General features: G+C 38.1%; 1 protein-coding gene across 1 annotated transcript; it reads left to right on the top strand.

Moving 5' to 3' along the window:
• The first annotated feature begins 13,350 nt into the window (after positions 1-13,350).
• On the top strand, positions 13,351-18,437 carry LOC133806980 (cytokinin dehydrogenase 7). Its single transcript, XM_062245077.1, has 4 exons — positions 13,351-14,208; positions 14,319-14,594; positions 15,413-15,675; positions 17,895-18,437. The coding sequence occupies exons 1-4, from the start codon at positions 13,507-13,509 to the stop codon at positions 18,211-18,213; spliced, it is 1,560 nt and encodes a 519-aa protein (XP_062101061.1). The 5' UTR covers positions 13,351-13,506; the 3' UTR covers positions 18,214-18,437.
• Positions 18,438-21,080: the final 2,643 nt, after the last annotated feature.

Below are 21,080 nucleotides of genomic sequence, written 5' to 3'. Positions count from 1 at the left end.
AACGACCCGAGCCGAAGCCCTTGAAGAAGAAGTGGCCTGGCTCAGAAAGTGTGGTTTTATTCGCGAAGCCAAATTTCCAATTTGGGTCGCTAATCCCGTGCTGGTTCCAAAGCCCAACGGGAAGTGGCAGACATGTATTGACTTCTCCGACCTGAATAAAGCCTGCCCCAAGGATTGTTTTCCATTGCCAAGGATCGATCAGCTGGTGGATGCCACGGCGGGGCACGAGCTCATGTCCTTCATGGACGCGTACTCAGGCTACAATCAGATCGCGATGAACCCGGCGGACCAGGAGCATACCAGCTTCATGACCCCAACGAATGTCTATTGCTATAAGGTCATGTCATTTGGTCTGAAGAATGCCGGAGCTACCTATTAGAGGCTAGTAAACAGAATGTTCGCGGACCAGATCGGAAAGAACATGGAGGTGTATGTTGATGACATGTTTGTCAAATCAAAGACTGCCGACAACCATGTTCCCGACCTGGAAGAATGTTTTAAAATACTACGAGAATACGGCATGAGGCTCAATCCTCAGAAATGCACGTTCGGTGTCGCATCAGGGAAATTCCTGGGGTTCATAGTCAATACCCGAGGAATCGAGGCAAATCCCGACAAAATCAGGTCACTGCTCGAGCTTCCTTCCCCCAGGTCGCGGAAAGACGTCCAAGGCCTCACAGGAAGAGTGGCAGCACTCAACCGGTTCATTTCCAAATCAACCGACAAGTGTTTGCCCTTCTACAACCTGCTCCGGGGAAACAAGAAGTTTGAGTGGACAGTAGAATGCGAAAGCGCATTCCTCGACTTGAAGGCGCATCTGGCTGAGCCGCCCGTGCTGTCCAAGCCCAGGGCAGGAGAACCTCTTTATCTGTACATGGCCGTCACTGAGGATGCAGCAAGCGCCGTGCTAGTACGAGAAGAGGACCAAGTTCAAAAGCCAGTCTACTACATCAGCAAGAGACTCCTCGGAGCAGAGTCGTGATACCCACTGATGGAAAAATTGGCGTTTTGCCTAATCACAGCCTCGCGAAAGCTCAGACCATATTTCCAGTTCCACTCGGTGCACGTCATGACCGATCAGCCTCTAAGGCAGGTGTTGCAAAAGCCTGAAGCATCGGGACGTTTGCTAAAATGGGCGATCGAACTCAGTCAGTTCGAGATTTTCTATACTCCACGAACTTCCATAAAAAGTCAGGCCTTGGGCGACTTCGTGGCGGAGTGCACGGGATTCCAGGAGAATCCATCAGAAGGCTTGCCTCAGGTCGCTTCCCCACATTCGTTGTGGAAGATCTTCGTCGATGGTTCATCTAACGAGAACGGCTCCGGGGCCGGAATCATCCTGATATCCCCCGAGGGACATAGATTCCACTCGGCGCTAAGGTTCGGGTTCAAGGCATCTAACAACGAGGCAGAGTACGAGGCTTTATTGGCTGGGCTGAGGGTAGCTAGTGAGCTAAAGGCGACCTCCATCCAGTGCTTCAGTGACTCCCAGCTCGTGGTGAACCAGGTCCTGGGAGAGTATCAGGCGCGAGGACCCAAGATGGCTGCCTATTTGGCAAAAGTAAAAGACGAGCTGGCCACATTCGGGCGAGGGTCGATCGAACAGATACCTCGGGAGCAAAACGCCAACGCAGATGCTCTCGCCAAACTCGCCACCTCGGGAGAGGCAGAAACCCTGGGGTTGGTGCCAAATGAATTCTTGGAAAAGCCAAGTATAGAAGGAGTTCGGGCAGAGGTCGAGATGATTGATATTAGGCCGACCTGGATGACTCCCATTCTTGAGTATCTCATCGAAGGCAGGTTACCTGAAGAGCGTAACTACGCACGACGAGTCCTTTATCAAGCTCCTAGATATACGCTAGTCGAAGGAGTGTTGTACCGACGTGGGCACTCCCTACCTCTCCTCCGGTGCGTTCTTCCAAGTGAAGCGAAGGCCATCCTGCAGGAAGTCCACGAAGGATTCTGCGGAGACCACACTAGGGGGCAAAGCCTAGCCTTAAAGGTTCTCAGGCAAGGTTATTATTGGCCGACTCTGTCCAAAGACTCAATCTCGTATGTGAAAAGGTGCGACAAGTGTCAGCGATTCTCTGTGGTTTCCCGAGCTCCTCCGGTCGAGCTAAAAATGATCTCGGCTCCTTGGCCATTTGCCGTTTGGGGAATAGATCTAGTGGGCGCCCTGCCCACCGGAAAGGGCGGGGTCCGTTACGCCGTGGTAGCCATTGACTACTTCACCAAGTGGGCCGAAGCAGAGCCATTGGCGACAATAACATCGAAGAAAGTACTCGACTTTGTGGTGAAAAGCATCATTTGTCGATTTGGCCTTCTTAAGAAGATCGTTTCCGACAACGGCACCCTATTTGACAGCGATCTGTTCACCGAATTTTGTGAAAGGCACGGAATTGTGAAAAGTTTCTCGTCCGTGGCCTATCCCCAGGCGAACGGCCAGGTCGAGGCTGTGAACAAAACTCTAAAGACAAGCCTCAAGAAGAGGCTAGACGAGGCAAAAGGGGTCTGGCCAGACCAGCTCCCCCAGGTCCTGTGGGCGTACCGGACCTCGCATCGAACTCCCACGGGTCACACTCCTTTCTCCCTAGCCTTCGGGAGTGAAGCAGTCCTCCCCGTGGAGGTTAAGGTTCTGTCGCATAGAGTCCAATCCTACGACCAAGACCGGAACCACGAACTCCTGTGCCATTCCCTAGACCTGATTGATGAAAAGCGGGAGGATTCGCAACTCCAACTCGCTCATTATCAGCAAAAGATCACTCGCTACTTCAACACCAAGGTCAAAAAATGCGTCTTTAGCGTTGGCGATTTGGTCCTAAGGAGAGTTTTCCTGGCCGGAAAAGATCCCAAAGATGGGGTTTTGGGACCAAACTGGGAAGGACCATACCAGGTCATCGAAGTCATCAAGGAGGGAACTTATAAGTTAGCTCGACTTGATGGAGGGGTGATCCCGCGGACTTGGAATGCCATCCACTTAAAGAAATACTACTAATGATCCACTTGTAAGGCCTGGAGGGCCACTTTCTATGTATAAATAAGAATCAAATGTTTCTTTTTATTTGCAAGTGTGATTTTAAAAGTAACTACGAAAGACCCTTTCCCAGTTACTTGGGGGGCATATGGTACCTGGACATAACCAGGTCTCCTTAACGACTTAGGTGTTGACTCTTATCTATGGGTAAGGGTTAGCGCGAACTAAGTCCTATCCTGGTTTTAACCGGATCATAAAACTTAGAAGTTAACTTAAATTTATTGATCGTGGTTCTTCTTAAAGAGCTCGGGATATGGATAAAAGTTAACGCGAACTAAGTTTTCAAAATAAGTTCCTGGTTTTAACCGGGTCATAAAACTTAGAAGTTAACTTAAATTTATTGATCGTGGTTCTTCTTAAAGAGCTCGGGATATGGATAAAAGTTAACACGAACTAAGTTTTCAAAATAAGTTCCTGGTTTTAACCGGGTCATAAAACTTAGAAGTTAACTTAAATTTATTGATCGTGGTTCTTCTTAAAGAGCTCGGGATATGGATAAAAGTTAACACGAACTAAGTTTTCAAAATAAGTTCCTGGTTTTAACCGGGTCATAAAACTTATAAGTTAACTTAAATTTATTGATCGTGGTTCTTCTTAAAGAGCTCGGGATATGGATAAAAGTTAACACGAACTAAGTTTTCAAAATAAGTTCCTGGTTTTAACCGGGTCATAAAACTTAGAAGTTAACTTAAATTTATTGATCATGGTTCTTCTTAAAGAGCTCGGGATATGGATAAAAGTTAACACGAACTAAGTTTTCAATATAAGTTCCTGGTTTTAACCGGGTCATAAAACTTAGAAGTTAACTTAAATTTATTGATCGTGGTTCTTCTTAAGGAGCTCGGGATATGGATAAAAGTTAACACGAACTAAGTTTTCAAAATAAGTTCCTGGTTTTAACTGGGTCATAAAACTTAGAAGTTAACTTAAATTTATTGATCGTGGTTCTTCTTAAAGAGCTCGGGATATGGATAAAAGTTAACACGAACTAAGTTTTCAAAATAAGTTCCTGGTTTTAACCGGGTCATAAAACTTAGAGGTTAACTTAAATTTATTAATCATGGTTCTTCTTAAAGAGCTCGGGACATGGATAAAAGTTACCACGAACTAAGTTTTCAAAATAAGGTCCTGGTTTTAACCAGGTCAAAAGACTTGGAAGTTAACTCAAGTTTATTGGTCGTGGCTCTTTCTTAAAGAGCTCGGGATATAAATAACGGTTAGCATGAACTAAGCTTATATAAAAAATATATATATATAAGTTAAGATTGCCAAGTAAATCGTCTCGAGGTGAAAACACCTCATGAAAAGGTTACAAAGAAAATAAAAATAATTAAAAATGCTCAAAGAGAAGTGCCCTAAGCCCCATCAGCTGGTCCTTTGGAGGTCGCGGTCTCGTCCTGCTCCACCGCGCCAGAGGCCTCCCCAGTCTCCGAGGGCGGTGCCTCTTTGTTTAGGCGGGCTTGGAGCTTCGGCAGCAAAAAAGCCCAGAGGTCCAGCGGCATAAAAGAGAAGTCAGCATCCGGGTTATGGGCCCAACAGTGATAGAACAGGTCCTGCATTGACTGCTCCGAGATGGCCCGCTCGGCTTCCAAGGTGGCCTCCAGGGCAGTCTGGGCCTCGGTCTTCCCTGCCTCGAGATCTGCTCGCGAAGTGGCAAGGGAGGTTTCAAGTTCTCGGTTCTTTGAGCGGCTCCTCTCTAGCTCGGCCTTCGCAGCCGCCAGCACATCTTTCGCCGCCTGAGCTTCCTGAAGGGCGGCCTGGCGCTCAGCCTCCATCTCCTCGAGCTGAGCCTTGGTCCTGGCGATACCTCAATGAGCGGCAGCAATACCCTGCAAGAAAGGAAGGATAAGTTGGCTAAGTGGAAAAACAAGGCATTGTGTAAGTGTTACAGCTTTAAAAGAGTGGGGCAGATTATCGTTAAAGTCATGTCCAGCGAAGACTCTATGACTCGGACCGGGCTCGTTGCTTCGATAGCCCGGAGATCCTTCTCTTTGAGCTTGTAGAAGCGGCCGACGGCATAGCTCGCCGACTCATACACCGTCCCCCGGAATGCTTCTGGGATCTTTCCCAGATCCTGGGGGTCGACCGGGATGCGTACGTCCGGAGTCCCGACCTCCAGTACCACGTTCTGGGTGGCTGATGGAGACCGCTGGGGCGGCGGGGGCATGTGTCCTGCTCGGGAAACGGGGAGGATCGCCCCCTCGCCTGGGATGGCGGGGTCTTTTCCTTCTCCTTAGCCGGGGATTTGGTGGAGGCCCCGGCCGCGCTCTTGGACTCTCGGAGCCTTTTCAACCTTGGCCCTGCTGGGGGATTCCCGCCGAAGACTACACCCCGCAGATTACCCCCGGGCTGAGACATCTCTTCTGCCAAAGACAAAAACATGGTTATTACAAGTTAGCAAACATGCAGAGGCTAAAAGCAAAAAAGTATACGAATATTAAGGGAGCCCTACCCCCCGAGCTGGAAGAGCCTAGGACAATTATCTCACGAACTGGCGCGGATTCTAGGTCCGGTTCTGACTCGGGGCTTGACTCCTCTACATACTGTCTAAACCCCGGGGCATAGGCACCCCTCTGAAGTGATGGCCATGTGCGTAAGTTGGTCCCATACTCCTAAAAAAGGATCGACCTAAAAGCTAGGGTGTTATCTACTACTATGGTACCCCTAGGCCGGCTCTCTTGGTGATCCAGCACGAGCCGGTCAACACAATGGAGCAGGAGTGTATTCAGGTCCGGATCCCTCCCGTGACGATGGACGATCTGCCTAGGGTTGAACCTAACCAGCCGGGGGTCTGCAGTGGCCCTATCTACATTCTTAAACAAATAAGGGTTACCTTGACCGGAAGGACCCGCGGCTGCTCCGGTTTGGATCCTCTCCTCGTCCATCCCCTGAGCGACCTCCAAGGTCCTCTTTCTATTCCTCACAAGCGGAACTTCAGCTGTTTCGTCCTCCTCGTCCTCCTCCACGGTGATAGGTCTGTTTGCGCGAGCTGGGGGCGGCCCCCGGAGTCTCTTCAGGTTCAGAGTCTGATTTGGAAAAATCAGTTTGTAGAACACCATCGTCTCGTCCGTCACGAGCGCGCGGTAGTCCTTTTCACTGGGGGGCAAGCCTGCCAGTGTTTCATATTGACCCCCGAGGGTCGCAAACTTCTCGGTCCTCGCGTAGATGGCTGCAAGATTGGGCTGGAATCATAATGGAGTACGGGGGAGCTAAAATTAAACAAAACTCAAAAGGCGAGCTAGGGTCAGGGTTCACTTACGGGGACGATTGAAGTAGTGGTGCTCACAGTTCCGGAACCCAGTTGACATGAAAAACTAGTCCTTGAAGTCATTTGGATGACTTGGCAGCTCGATGACCGCTGCCGTATTTGGAAAACAGGTTAAATAGTAAAACCCGTCACCTCGCCCCTGCTGATCCGGGCTGGCTTTGAGGCAAAAGAAATATAAAATATCAGCAGGAGTAGGGACCTCCCACTCCTGCTTCTTGAACAAGTACCTCAACCCCGCCAGCAGACGGTAGGAGTTGGGGGGGAGCTGAAATGGGGCCAGCCCCACGTAATTCAGAAAGTCGGCGAAGTATTGGTCCAGGGGGAGGAAGGCCCCTGCCTTGAAGTGCTCACCGCTCCAGGCCGCGAACGATTCGTCTAGCGGCGTACAGCTCCGCTCGCCCTCCGCAGCAGGTCGGGCTATGACTGAGGCCTTCCCCAGTGGGATCTAGTGGGTGAGGAAAAGTTTATTGATCCTCGCCTGGTCGGTCACCTTTGAGACGATCCTCTCCGCCTCAAAGAATGCGTCGGGGGCCACCTCGACTTGTTTCTCCACGGCCGGCCCAAAGTGGGGGATCGGCGAGCTGGGCATCACCGCCTTTCCTCTCTCTTGATGGGAGATCGAGCTTCCCACGTTCTTCTGAGGCAGGTCCTTTTTTGGAGCCATCTGGTCGCCTATCGAACAAAAGAAAACACTTTAGAAAAGGCGACCCAAGCAAAAGGACGAAGCAATTATTATTTACACGAGCTGAGGTAAGCCCAGCCCGTGGAGAGTGGAACCACGCGGTTCAATGAACACGCGCATATGCTCCCAACAGATCCCAGGTTACTCGGAATTCGTGTGTCAGGGGGCTCAGAGTAAAAATTTGCCTTGGGGGGGAAGTTCCAACAGGCAGAACGATGCAAAACCGCTTTTGAAGCGTATCCCCTAAGCTACCCGGTTTTGCACCCAAAGTTCCTAAAAATCCTAACCAGAAATTGTTCCTGAAGAAGCATCTTGAAACCCATACTCTAAGGCGATTTCCTACAACAAGTGTTCCCTAGCCTAAAAGGGGTTGTCACCCTCCTACCCATGCAACCCCGAGAACCCTTGCATGCGGCTACAGTAAAAAAATTTCACCTAGGCTATAGTGGCATGTTTTCAAAGTGAACAGGGTCAGAAAACTTACAGTATATGGCTGGATGGAAAACGTGAGTGTTGCGTTAGTAGGAACCTCGTCGATGCAGTAGCTTCCAAAGCTTTGGAGAAACTCGTACGCCTAAGCTTCGAGAACAAGGAAAATGGTGGCAGTAGAGTCGAGGGTTTTGTTCTTCTGAAAGTCAGAGAAGGAAGAAGGAAAGAGATTTGGGGAAATTTCTGAATGAAAGGGTGGTCCGTGCGTAGGATGGCCATCCTCTTTTTATATAAGGGAAGGATCACGTGAAGAAGGCTCTTGGATGGCCCTAATGAGGGATCCGAGGCCTTCCACTCGAAATATGAAACGATGGCTGGGCAATAGGCTAGGCCATTAAATGCGGTTCTCGTAAAACGTACCGTCACTACCCACGACGTTCCACGTATCAGACGCCTGCACAAAAAGTGGAATGTGAAGGATTGTAGGGAAGTCTAAAAGCCCCTACTATGGTCTTCTATATATGACGTCATATACCACGAGCAGGAGCTTGGGGGGCAGATGTACGCCCTGGTTTTCCCACGGGCTGGTTAGCAGGTCGAGCCTCGGACTAATCAAGGTTAGTCCGAGAGCCTCCCCAGGTCAGAGATCTGGTTTTCCAGGTCGTACCCACTTAGCTCGAGGCATCCTCAAGAACTCGCCAATGCTGCCTAAGACTGGGGGAAGGAGTCCTTAAGGCCGAAGGTTGGGTCAGTGAAGCAGCTCGTTGTGCGAGCTTCTGCTCGTGGATCTCTGATCCTTTGTAAAGTCAACACACGCAAGATAAACGTGCCTATATCTGACATCACGTGTCCGATATCTCCCTGACTTTTCGGGCACGCATCAGGAACGTGCGCATTCAGACACCCACGGCTGGGTTGGGCCGTGCGGCCTAATATCTCCTTACATACTGATCAGACCACACTTATGTGTCAGGTTTAGGAATTAATCATAAATGTTACAGAGTTGATATGACCAATGGTAAGGTCACGTGATGACCTCCCTACCAACTTCCAGGTGCCTTCTCCTATAAATATGGGGACCCTGGGAGTTGATAGGGGTTGGAAAAAATAGTTTCTGAAGAGCCATATACTTTGTAAACCAAATACCCAGAATACATCAATAATATTGACTAGTGGAGTAGAAAGATTTTAATCTTTGAACCACTTAAAAACGTATCTTGAGTCACGTAGTTCATTCTCTAAGATTTCATATCTGTGACGGTTCAACTTTCAGCACTAATCCCTTTCTCTTAATTACCTGTTGGCGAAGAACCGCGTCAACAACAGTCAACTCAAATCAACATATTTATTTATTCATTAGAATGCATATAGATGGTACCAACAATTATTATGTTATAAAATTATAAATATTAGACATATTGAATTGTCTGAATTAAGTATTACCCGAAATTAAGAGGGTATTTGACTCCTTAATTAAAAAATAATTTTTTATTTTTAAATTTTAAAAATTGTATTCTGAAAACAAGTAAGGATATTTTGTATTGTTTTCGGAAAACAATTTTTAAAAATAAAGTTACAAAAAACATAGATTCTCTGAGCATGAGCTAAACAACTTTGAAATTTAAAAAGAAAAAAAAAAGTTAAATAAATATAACACACTGTTAATGACTTATTATTATTATTATTATTAAGAAAAATCAACCGTAGAAAGAATGCACTTCAGCACTTGTGGACAAAAGATTTTTTGATGAATCTCAAAAAGTCTAAAATTTGGTTTAGAAAATAAAACTAGATAAGTTGGCAATAATATTGGTCCTTAGTGAGTGGAATGAGATCAATATAATATTTATACATATATAATTTATTATATTTTTTATATATATCACCCTTTGTTTGAATTTGAGGACTGAAAAAAATATTCCAATTTTTTTTTTTTTTTTGGATTTAAACAAAAAAAAAAAAAATTGAGAAATTATTCTTTAGAGTAAATCAAATTTTAATATGTTATGAATTTATAAAATTTAGAATAATTATAAATATATTAAAAAATTATTTATAAAATTTTTAGAATATATTTTCTCTCGATTTTTTCCTATTATAAAAGTTTTCTATTATTTTCTAACTTAAAACCTTATATTTGTGAAAATAAGTATAGCCGATGACCATTTATATCATTTCTTAATAGTTCAAAAAAAATGTTGATAAATGTTATAATTATGAGTGATTGATAAAAACTCTCATGTTTTCTTGAAAAATTATAGTAAAAATATTTATATTTAATATTTTTCACCGTGGTTAAATGTGTTACTATATATTATGAAAGATTTATTATATGACAATTTTTTTTGTGATATGTAGGTTATGCATTTCAATTTTATAATTATTAAAATATAATTTGCCTTATCATTTTTAAATTTAGATTCCTACTTAGCAATAAACTTAAAATATTTCATATTAAAATTAAATTTATCTCGTAAAATGTATCATGTTCAAAATATGGGGGTGGAATAATCATCTATGAAAATAAGATAAAAGTGAAGGTCAAGATTTGAATCTTGTAAAAAATGAAAAAAAAATAGAAGGGAAAAAAACTAACTTTTACTATTGTTTTTAAAAGAAGAATAAAATATTGTTATTGAAGAACCTTTTTATAAGAATCACATTTTTTAATGCAATCAATAATTACTAGATGCACTTATGATTAAATTTTTTTTACTAGCATTATGCAAATTGATGTAGCAAGTGGATTTTAATAACTTATATATTTTTTAAGATGAGGTAGTATTTTACTATAATTATTAGGGTGTATTTGTAAATCTACCCTATAATTGAAATTGAGTGTAATTCAGAGTAATTATTTGCATTAATGTGTTTGTTTGACTATGTAATTTGAGTTAATTGAGGGTTCTCAATTATACTCTGCAATTCTTATAGTCGCACAAAAATTTGGTGTAATTAATATATACTATTAATTTTAAATAATTTTTATTACATAATATTATTTTTATGTGTAAACATCACATTAGAAATTCATAAGTAATTATCATTTGACATCCAAACACACCTTGTATTTTAAAACACAGTATAATTACTAAGATATGTAATTATTACTTTAATTATGTATTGTGTAGCACATTTCACGTGTTTAACAAAATAACTTTTTTTTTATAGTTACTTTGTATTATACTTTTACTTTTATAATTTTTACAAAGTAGTCTTCCGACATCTCGAAACTTCTCACTTTATTATGTCGGGAATCCTGATTCCTTGTTAAAAGTTCTCGACACTTTCTCTAAATTCAAAATAAATATTATTTTGTAAAAAATTATCAAAAAAAATATATCATTTTACAAATTAACATTATAAAAGATTCTATTCTATTCTTGTTTTTTAGAAAGGAAAGATCAAAGTCACTTAACTCTTAAAACATATTAATTATGTGGTCGCATGTATATAAAATTATGTGTACGTAAGATTATAAATCATATTAATTTTTAACAAAAATTTAGTGTTTAATTATTGTTGACTTAATTATATATATAAATTAATATCTCCAATGTCAACAGTGGTGCAAAATATTCATGCTACGGCAGTTAGGTATTAATTAATTTATGATTTGAAATTAGAGTGGACTAGTTAGGAACTTTTGTTTTTGTTTAAATAAATAATTTTTTTATTGTTTTATATTATGGCATGCGTGAATAATATATAATTTTTTAAAATTTATTTTTCTTGAGTTTTTTAATAAATTATATTTATTTACTTATTAATTTTATTATATAGTTGAGGACGGCCTTTGGTTTTTTGCCACTAAAATTTTAAGTACACCACTCACTATACTCAACTCTTACTGGGCCAATTATCAACACCCTTTCATACTTCATAGAGTCACACACTAAAATCTCCTAAATTTAATTTCAAGAAATATTTTATATAGTTTGACATTTTTTTTGGGTGTTTAATAATTAATTTTTTCACCATTAAATTGAAGAAAGAAAAAACAAAATAAATATTTAGGATGAAATTAAATATGGTACTAGGAACATTTAGTATTGTTGTGTACAATATTTGTCAACTATTTTTACTCAATAATAATTAATTGTCAGACTATAGTTTATTAAGGTCTGATTAAAATAGTTATAGTTTTGACTTTGGGGATTATAAGAGTAAGGAATTTAAATAATTTGTTGTGTGGAGATATTAAGTCAAATTTAATTAAATTCACCATAAGATTGTTATTTGGGGAAATACCTATCTTGGTTGCCCTAAAAGTCAACAAATAATTGACTTGTTAATTGGGAGGGAACCCATCATAGTTTGGATTCAGTCTTGCTCGTTATAAATCTTAATCGTCGATTAAGTTAATTTAAATTCAACAAATGTGATATTTAAATTGTAATTCAATCGTGATTTTTGATTTTATTATATTGGATCGAGTGGAGAAAAAGTTATATTGAAATTGCAATCAACATAAAATATAACTACATGAATCGACGTAACAGTACATCATTTCGAAAAAATTAATAAGAGATTTATAAATTTTATTTTTAGATTTTATTAGAATTATATTCTCTTAAGGGTAGTGATGTACACAGAAAGGGGAATTGGCGAAGAGTGCTTCCTAGTCTCGTCCCCGCTTATTCCCTATCGGGGGCGGGGTGGAGAACTCCTACTGGTGCAGGAAATTGCCACAAGGAACCTATTTATTTTTAAAATAAAAATCATAAATTATATATTCACAATATTTATTATTTAAAATATTAAACAGTATACTACAATAACATACATATATATATATAATACATATAAAATATTATAAAAATGTATAAAAATTTAAATGGGGTCCGACGAGGCAGAGAGTGTCATCTCTACCTCTGCCCCATTTAACATTCGGGGATTTAAATATATTTCCGTCCCCTCCTCATTCTCCATTTAGACAAGGATTCCCCGCCCCATTAGGGGTAGGTCCCCGCAGAGCCCCGACTCTATGGAGAAAATGTGCATCCCTACTTAATAGTGTTTGAAATTCTAAGCTAAATAATCACAAAAATATATATACTTCTAATTTATTGACGAAAATTGACAAAATTATTCTCATTAAAATGACATAATTTCATGATTAGTAAAATAATAATAATAATTAAATTAGAGGGTTATAATGAAAAAAAATGTAACAAGTTTAACTATAGTATTTTATTTTGCATTTTAATGCAATATAATAATTAATAAAAAAAATAAAAAAATTAATAGTATTTTTAATCCTATATTCACGAAAATAGAAAAAAATATTCTTATTAAAATGACATAATTTCATGATTAGTAAAGTAATAATAATTAAATTAGAGGGTTATAATGAAAAAATGTACTAATTTTATCTATAGTATTTTATTTTGCATTTTCATGCAATATAATAATTAATAAAAAATATAAAATAAAATAATTAATAGTATTTTTCATGTATTTATAATCCTATATTTCTCTCAAATTTTGAAAAATAATATGGTCTAAATTTAAATAGATCACGCACTCGACACAATGTGAACAACAATTACTATTTTAATTCACAAAATCTCAAATCAAAAAGATAATTTTTTTTTTTTTACCATTTGCAAAGTAAAAGTTAATCACCCTCAATTAAATTAATTAATTAATATTATTTTATATTAATTGTTCTGTAAAACCGTACTTGAAATGGAAGAAGTGGCAGACAGAGGATGTCCATAGCATTCAAAACGTCAAACAGGATATCGAACCTCAGAAATTCAAAAAATAAAAATAAATTTGGGAGCTGACGTCACTCTTTTGAATTTATTTTTTTAATTCTTAATTATTTTGAACCAGTTATTTTCAACTCAATTTAAAAAAAAATAAAAAAATAAAAATTATAGACCTATTTAAAGCCATGAAACTGTCCAAACCATAAACGAGGAGAAGAGATTAGAGAGTAGAGAGAGAGAGAGAGAGAGAGAGAGAGAGTCAGTCTTTTTACCCAGAAGACAAAAAAAAAAAAAAAAGTTTAATTTTTTTTTTTAATTTTTAAATTTTAAGTTCTTTCAGGGAATTAAATCGAATTATCTTCCACTTTGGCTCAAGATGATAGCCTATCTCGAGCGTTTCGTCCACGAAAACGACACCGAATCGAAGCAAGACGACGACGTTTCCACCATTTGCAATGCTCTCGACCTACAAGCCAGCATCGACAGCTGGGCCGCCGCCGCCGCCAGAGCCGAGGCGAGCAAAGATTTCGGCGGCATTCAATCCGTTAAACCCTTGGCTTTCTTGAGACCATCCGGCGCCGACGACGTAGCGCGGGTGGTCAAGGCTGTGGCCAGCTTACCCAATCTGACGGTCGCCGCTCGCGGCAACGGCCACTCGATCAACGGCCAGGCCATGGCCGATCGGGGACTCGTGCTCGACATGCGTTCTCTCGACGACCGCTTCCGCGTGTCCAGTTTCAGCGACGGCTCCGCCTACGCCGACGTCTCCGGTGGGGCATTATGGGAAGATGTATTGCGACGGTGTTTGGAGTTCGGCCTCGCTCCCAGGTCTTGGACCGATTACCTCAGCTTAACGGTCGGAGGGACGTTATCTAACGCTGGCGTTAGCGGCCAGACCTTCCGTTATGGACCGCAGACCTCAAACGTAACGGAATTGGAAGTCGTTAACGGTAAAGGCGAGACCTTGATTTGTTCCGAAACCGAAAACTCGGACCTCTTCTTCGGGTCCCTGGGCGGGCTTGGTCAGTTCGGTATCATTACCCGGGCTAGGGTTTTGCTACAGCCAGCTCCGGACATGGTAACCTTCTTCATTTTAGTTTAATTTTCAACCAATTAATGCATGAAAACCACGTTTATTATTACAAATAATTCTGAATTATTATTATTATTTTTTAAAAAAAAATTTAGGTGAGATGGATAAGATTAGTGTACACTGAGTTTGAAGATTTCACTAGAGACGCTGAGTTTCTGGTGACTCTGCCGGAAAACGATTCGTTTGATTACGTGGAAGGCTTCGTCTTCTCAAACAACGATAACCCATTAACGGGTCGACCCACGGTTCCATTACACCCGGACGAAGAATTCGACCCGACCCGACTCCCTCGCACCGCCGGATCGGTTCTCTATTGTCTTGAATTAGCTCTTCACTACAACAACACTGACCACCCTTCAACTGTTGATACGGTAACTAGTTTAATCTAATCTCCTTTTTTTAAATATTCCTGTACATCCTTGTCCTACGACAGTAACTTGCACCCTAAGTTGGTAGCCACTCGATCTAGAGACTTAAAAAAAGTCAATTAAATTTCGTCATTGGCGGGTGTTGTTTTACGGGCCCGAACCCGGCTTATACGGGGCCCTGTTTTGGTTCGGCGACCGGGTTTTGACCTAGGCGGTTGTTAAGTGGATCGTCTTCTCTGGCTAGGAAGATTTTGACTGTGGAAAAAGTGGGTCCCACTCAACTGTGAAAAAGTCAAAAAAACAAATCTGAACTCACTAACACGTGTTTCAACGTCGTTAATGGAGGACCCCGGCTTATTCTTGCTTAATTCTCCTTATTTTCTTTAATTATTCGGAAAAAAAAAATATAAACATAAATCTATAAACTTGAAACTGGACTATTTTTTTATTATTTAATTTTGAAATAATAATAATAATAATAAACATGAAACTGACTACACGGTATAATGTATCTTCCATTGGATTTTCTGACAAGTACGGCTATGTAAAAGCCCAAAGTTTAGTTCTTAATTACAATATTGGTACTGTACTTCGCCCAATGTTCTCGTGAGGTCACTTTCGTAATTTTATGACTAAGTCGGGGGCAAAACTGTAATTTTTCCAGAGATTAGCTGTCGTGGCACTGATCATTGAGATTTTGCTGACGCAATGGTCCCCGCAGTTCCAGAAATTGCCGAAACGCCATCATTTTCTGGAATCTGTAAATCATGAATGTGTGTCCCAGTTGGGTTGAATTGACGAAATTACCCTTGCTCTTGCAGGCTGTGAGTCGACTGGTGGCGGGGCTGGGATTCGTGGAGGGATTGGAGTTTCAGGTGGACCTCAGCTACATGGAATTCTTGCTACGTGTGAAACGTGCGGAGGAAGACGCCAAAGCCAACGGTATGTGGGACGCGCCTCACCCATGGTTGAACATGTTCGTCTCAAAATCTGACGTGTCTGAGTTCGATCGCGTGGTGTTCAAAAACATCTTGAAGGAAGGCGTTGGTGGGCCCATGTTGATCTATCCTTTACTTCGTAGCAAGTAAGTTTTTTTTTTTAAATCTTTTTTAATTTATTATTATTATTTTTTTTGATGAAATTAAGAATTTGATTTGTTGAACATTAATTACGTTTGACCTAGTGGAAGATAATAAAAAAATTTAAAAATAGAAGAATGTGCCAATATAATAAAATGCAATAAAATTTATCATTACACATTGGAAGAATAATCGTCCTTGTGAAAAAAGTCGTGTATCCAATTTTGTGAAAGTTAAGAATTTGATTTGATGAACATTAAATACGTGGGGCCTAATAATTTTTTTTAGATGATATTGGATTGCGAATAATAATTTTTATATGTGCTCATATAAAATAGAATGTTATAAAATTTATTATTCCAATTTTTTTTTTTTAAAAAATTATTATTCCACATTGGAAGAATAATATTGTTGTGAAAAAATCGTGTATCAAATTACAATAATGCTGGAAGGGCTCCTTGAGTTGATGTGACACTTTCTAATTAGTTAATTGTCAATTAATTGGGAAGCACCACATGTCCCGCTTGTGCAGTACTTATCCAATTATGTACTTGATAATGTGTTAATGTATTTTAAACAATTTTTATATATAATTAAAGATACATAAATTCATTTTTTTCTAGGATTATGAATTGTTTTTAAAATTATTTTGTAGTTTAGTATAGTTTTAATAATTATTTACAAAATAATCTCTTATAATTTAAATAATTAGTCAAAAATTTAGATAAGTATTCAAAAAATTAGATTGCTCCTCGAAAAATTTAGACAATCAAAGTGCAAAATTCACTGAAAAGAAAATTATTTTCACCAATTTCTATTAATTTCAATTTTAATAAAAGAATATTAACTATTTAATATCATAAACTCACAATATCTAGACATATTGATGTGTGCACCAATATTTATAGTCATAGTGCCACGTGGGTGATGAGTGAGCACCACCACCAACATCCTTCAACGGCGACACGTGTTAAGCACGTGGGCCAGGGTCCACCGGTACTCGTACCGGACAATGAGTCACTCTCTCACCTGACTCTCTCTATCTGGTGTGGCTGAATCCCGGTGGTTAAGATTCGCATATTGGGTCAAATAATTTCTACTTGAAGTGGGGCCCACAGTCTTAAGTAAAAAAAAATAAAAAATTATTATTATTATGAGAAGACTGACTTTATTGATGGGGTTGCACCATCCAATTCTGGACCCTACCGTAGTGGATCAGATTGACTACGTTTACTTTTTATTTTATTTTGGTAGAAGTGTGGATTTTGGGTTTAAGCCCTTCTTAATTAGCCGTTAGCCTATAAGAAAGCGTTCAAGGAAAGTACTTTGTGGGACAAAGATACAGTGGGGCCCACAGGGGTGATTAAATAATAATATAATTGGGGGCATAAAATTTATAAGGTTTTTAGCATAAATCTATCTTAAGTTTTCTTCTGTTTGACAATTTAGCCCTTGAGATTTTATTTTAGCAATTAAGTCCTTCAATTCTATTAGAAGTAACAATTAAGTTCTTATTGTTTGTTTTTGTTTTCGGAAAGATGCGTGATTGCAAAAAAATATTTCTTAGGGACTGAATTGCTAAACAGCAAAAAATATCGGAAAACATTTATATTAATAAAAATCCTAAAATTTACTAATGTGGAAAGGGGAAGGGTAGAACGGTCAATTCAGTAGCTGTTCCGGATCATGTGTGGGATTTTACCGGTTATGGGTGTTGGAGTTGAATGAGCTGGTGAGGGGTATTTTCGTCATTTTGAGTTGAGGAAAAATGGTGGATGATACGACAAGACTATTTATTCGCCAACGGGATTATAGTGACATTATATTTTGTCTTGGCTTCCATACCAAAACACTCTTTGTGTGTTGTCGTATTATCATTTTTTTTTTATCTTATTTATTTAAAAATCAAGATGTGAATGGTCATCTTAGATTAGATTTGCCTAGTATATTGTAACTCAAAAAAACAAAACAATAATAAAAAATAATCAAACCAAAAGGAGAATAGAAAATCAGATCATAAATACTAAGAAAAAGTGAGCTTAGATCAGAGTGGTGACTTGTCATCTTATCTTTTTCATTGTACAAGGACTTGTAAAGATATGAGAACCTTATCTTTTCTTTTGCTTTTTTTCTTTTGATACAAAAAAAAAAAAAAAGACTTAAACCCTTTGACAACTTCTTTGTAACATTTAATTTAAAATGGTTATTTGATATGATTTTTCAGGTGGGATAGTCGTACATCGACAGTGATACCAGAAGGTGAAATTTTTTACTTGGTGGCATTATTACGATTTAGTCCTCCACACCCAAAGGGTCCTTCGGTTGATAAATTGGTTGATCAAAACAAGGGAATTGTTCAATATTGCTTGTCAAATGGCTTTGATTTTAAGCTCTACTTACCTCATTATCAATCGGAGAAGGAGTGGAAAAGACACTTCGGAGATAAACAATGGTCGATATTCGTCGAGAGGAAAGAAAAATTCGATCCTAAGGCGATCCTCGCGCCTGGCCAGAGAATTTTTTCGAGGAAGAATCAGTCTTGATCACGATCAATAATTAAGGTTCTTTATCATTAATTATGAATGTGTAATAGTACTATTAAAATTAATGTAACATGGCATATGTAATCAAGTGTTGGTGGTCGGTTCAAAGTGTTATCGATCTATTGACAAGAAGAAAAAAATGTTATGAAAAGAAAAAAAAATGTTATTGTTGGAGCAATATGTAAATGAATATATTTGGAGCTAGCCAAGCCGAAATTTTGATATGATTTCTCTTAGAAATTCACTACTAGCAAATTATTTTACATAATATAGGTTTTACTTTCCATCAATAACATATCTAGAAGGCTATTTTTCAATTTTTTTATTAAAATAATACCATTTTATAAAGTGTTATAAAAAAGTCAATTTTGGTTAATTACTCACACACACAAATATATACAAATATTTTTTTGTTTGAGTGAATGGAAACCCAAGGCCATGATTAATCTCTATAGCAAGTAATTAGGTCACAATAGACCTAGATTCATGATGTTACTAGATGGCAAAGTTTCATTGGTTGAAAGTCCTTATCATGGCTATATATATATATAATGTATATATAAATATAATGCAACTACGGCTAGTGGTGATCACTGCTCATCAGCCAATATATATCCTCTTTTTCCTTTTTCCCTTTTTACAAACACAATATATATATATATTTAAACAAATTATAATAGATTAATTTAGAGCCGTCCAAGTCCAAAAACTCCAAAAGCATACATCGATGTCTAATCCAAAAGACCTATATTTATATATATATATATATATTAATCTTAACTTATTATTGGCCTTTGATGTTTCAGTTCAAGATTATATGACTACTTCAACTTGATATAATCTGGTCAGTTCTTAATCTTTTCAAACATAAAAAGTAGATCACATAAAAAATAAAAAGTAAAATCGAGCTCAAAAAATAGATAGGTCATGGAAGAGAGTTAGGTATCAGATTCTCTCTAACTCTCTTTTCATACCAAAAGATCAAAAAATAAAATAAAAAAGCTATATATCTACTCTTTCTCTTTTTCTTACTTTGATTTTGATATAATTTCACCTCGGGCATTGCTTCTTTTTTGTTTCGGTTCCAAAAGCCAAACAAAGACTAAATCAAATCTACTTGGGTTCTTCGTAAATTTTCATATAATAATATATATATATATACACAAAGCTATATATATCTATATATGTATATGTGTTGTTTCTTTTTCTTTTCTTTTTCATCTAATCTTATAAAAAGGAGCGAAAAGTTGAAGAGGTCCCCAATATCAGCTTTAAGAAGGCAATTATAAGATCATGATTTCTTGTAAGGTGCACCGACCCAATAATAAATAGAGAGAATTTAATTAAGATTTTTAGGGTTTTCGTTGTTTAATCCCATGCAGAAGCATCCCATAATACGTTAACTTTGATAAACGTGTCATGCACGAACGTCTTTTAACCCCACTTAATTAGTGCAACTATACTACTTCTTATTATCTCATAAAAAAGAAGATTAAAAATTTTAGAACACCGCAAATATCTCAATTCTTCCCTCTCCTCCACTTGTTGTGAGCCACAATTTTATAAGAAAATACTAGGGGCGGGCACGTGCCACGGTGCAAAGGATGACCCCCTAAAAGTTTTTAACATAGAGTTCAAGATGGTATAAACCCTAATATAAATGTAAAACATCGGGAAGACAACTGACCTATCTTGGCCTCGTGTAGGTCTGTATACCACGACATTAAGATTATGAATAAAATATTGACCCTATGTTTTGTAAAATTGTTAAAATAGAACCCTAAACCCGATTTTGGTCGATATTTTCTCAACTAAAATCACAAATAATTTACCAAACTAACAATTCAGAAAAAAAATAAAATCATTCTGCTTAAAAACTGTGTTATTATATTCAATTTTTTATTCATCAAAATTGAGTTTAGAGTTCTATTTTAACCATTTTACAAAACATAGGGTCCAAAAAATAATTTGTCAAAACACATGGTCAAAACAGGTAATTGGACAAAACACAGGGTCCAAAAAGGTATAAACCATTTTTTTTATATATAATGTAGCTAGTCTTTCAAATAAGGTGTAGGGTAAGTTGAATCTAATGTATGTGAGTGTCTTGGGAATGCTATTTTGTAAAAAATTATTTTAAAAAAATATTATTTTATAAAATGATATTTTAAAAAATATCGTTTTGTAGATTTAAACATTTATTTATTCACATAATTAATTTATAATATTTATAATTATAGTTGTATAAAGCTAAAATAACATTTTTTTTATAACAAAATAAACATTTTATTTTCTACAAAAGCTAAAATACCTTTCTTCTCGATGACAACATTCAAAGTCCCAATAATATCATTCTTTTTCTTGAGATAAATATCATCATGATTTTTTTGTTGTGAAAAGAAAGATTGTTTTGTAGCTCTTAAAAGCTAGGACTCCATGCATGTAGTGTCGTCCAAAAAGTTGTGGAGGAATTGAATTTAAAAGAATTTTAGGTATCAATTGTGTCTTTTTAGCTAAATTAAGTGTAGCTAGCTTGTAATGTGGAATATCCATATGGTTTATTAAAGCTTTAATACATTGTTATGCTTTAAAAGGACAACTTCATGAACCAACTTGATGTAGAGGAGGAGAATGTGCCACTTGGAGACACTACAAAATATCTTAGTTTTAGTCGCAATAAAATTTGTGACTAAAAAAACATCGTCTTATCACTAAAAAGTCTGTGACTAAAGTATTAGTCACAAAAATCACAATTTGCTGTCACTAAATGTGTTTCTAGTCACAACAAATTTTATACCTAAAAATAATAGATTGTGACTAAAACTATATTAATGACACCTTGTGATTAAGTATGACATTTTAGTCAT

This window comes from Humulus lupulus, chromosome X (assembly GCF_963169125.1).
Source record: "Humulus lupulus chromosome X, drHumLupu1.1, whole genome shotgun sequence".
In the NCBI taxonomy this organism is placed as follows: Eukaryota; Viridiplantae; Streptophyta; class Magnoliopsida; order Rosales; family Cannabaceae; genus Humulus; species Humulus lupulus.
Note: the sequence above shows the minus strand (reverse complement) of the source record. Positions and strands in the feature narration are given on the sequence as shown.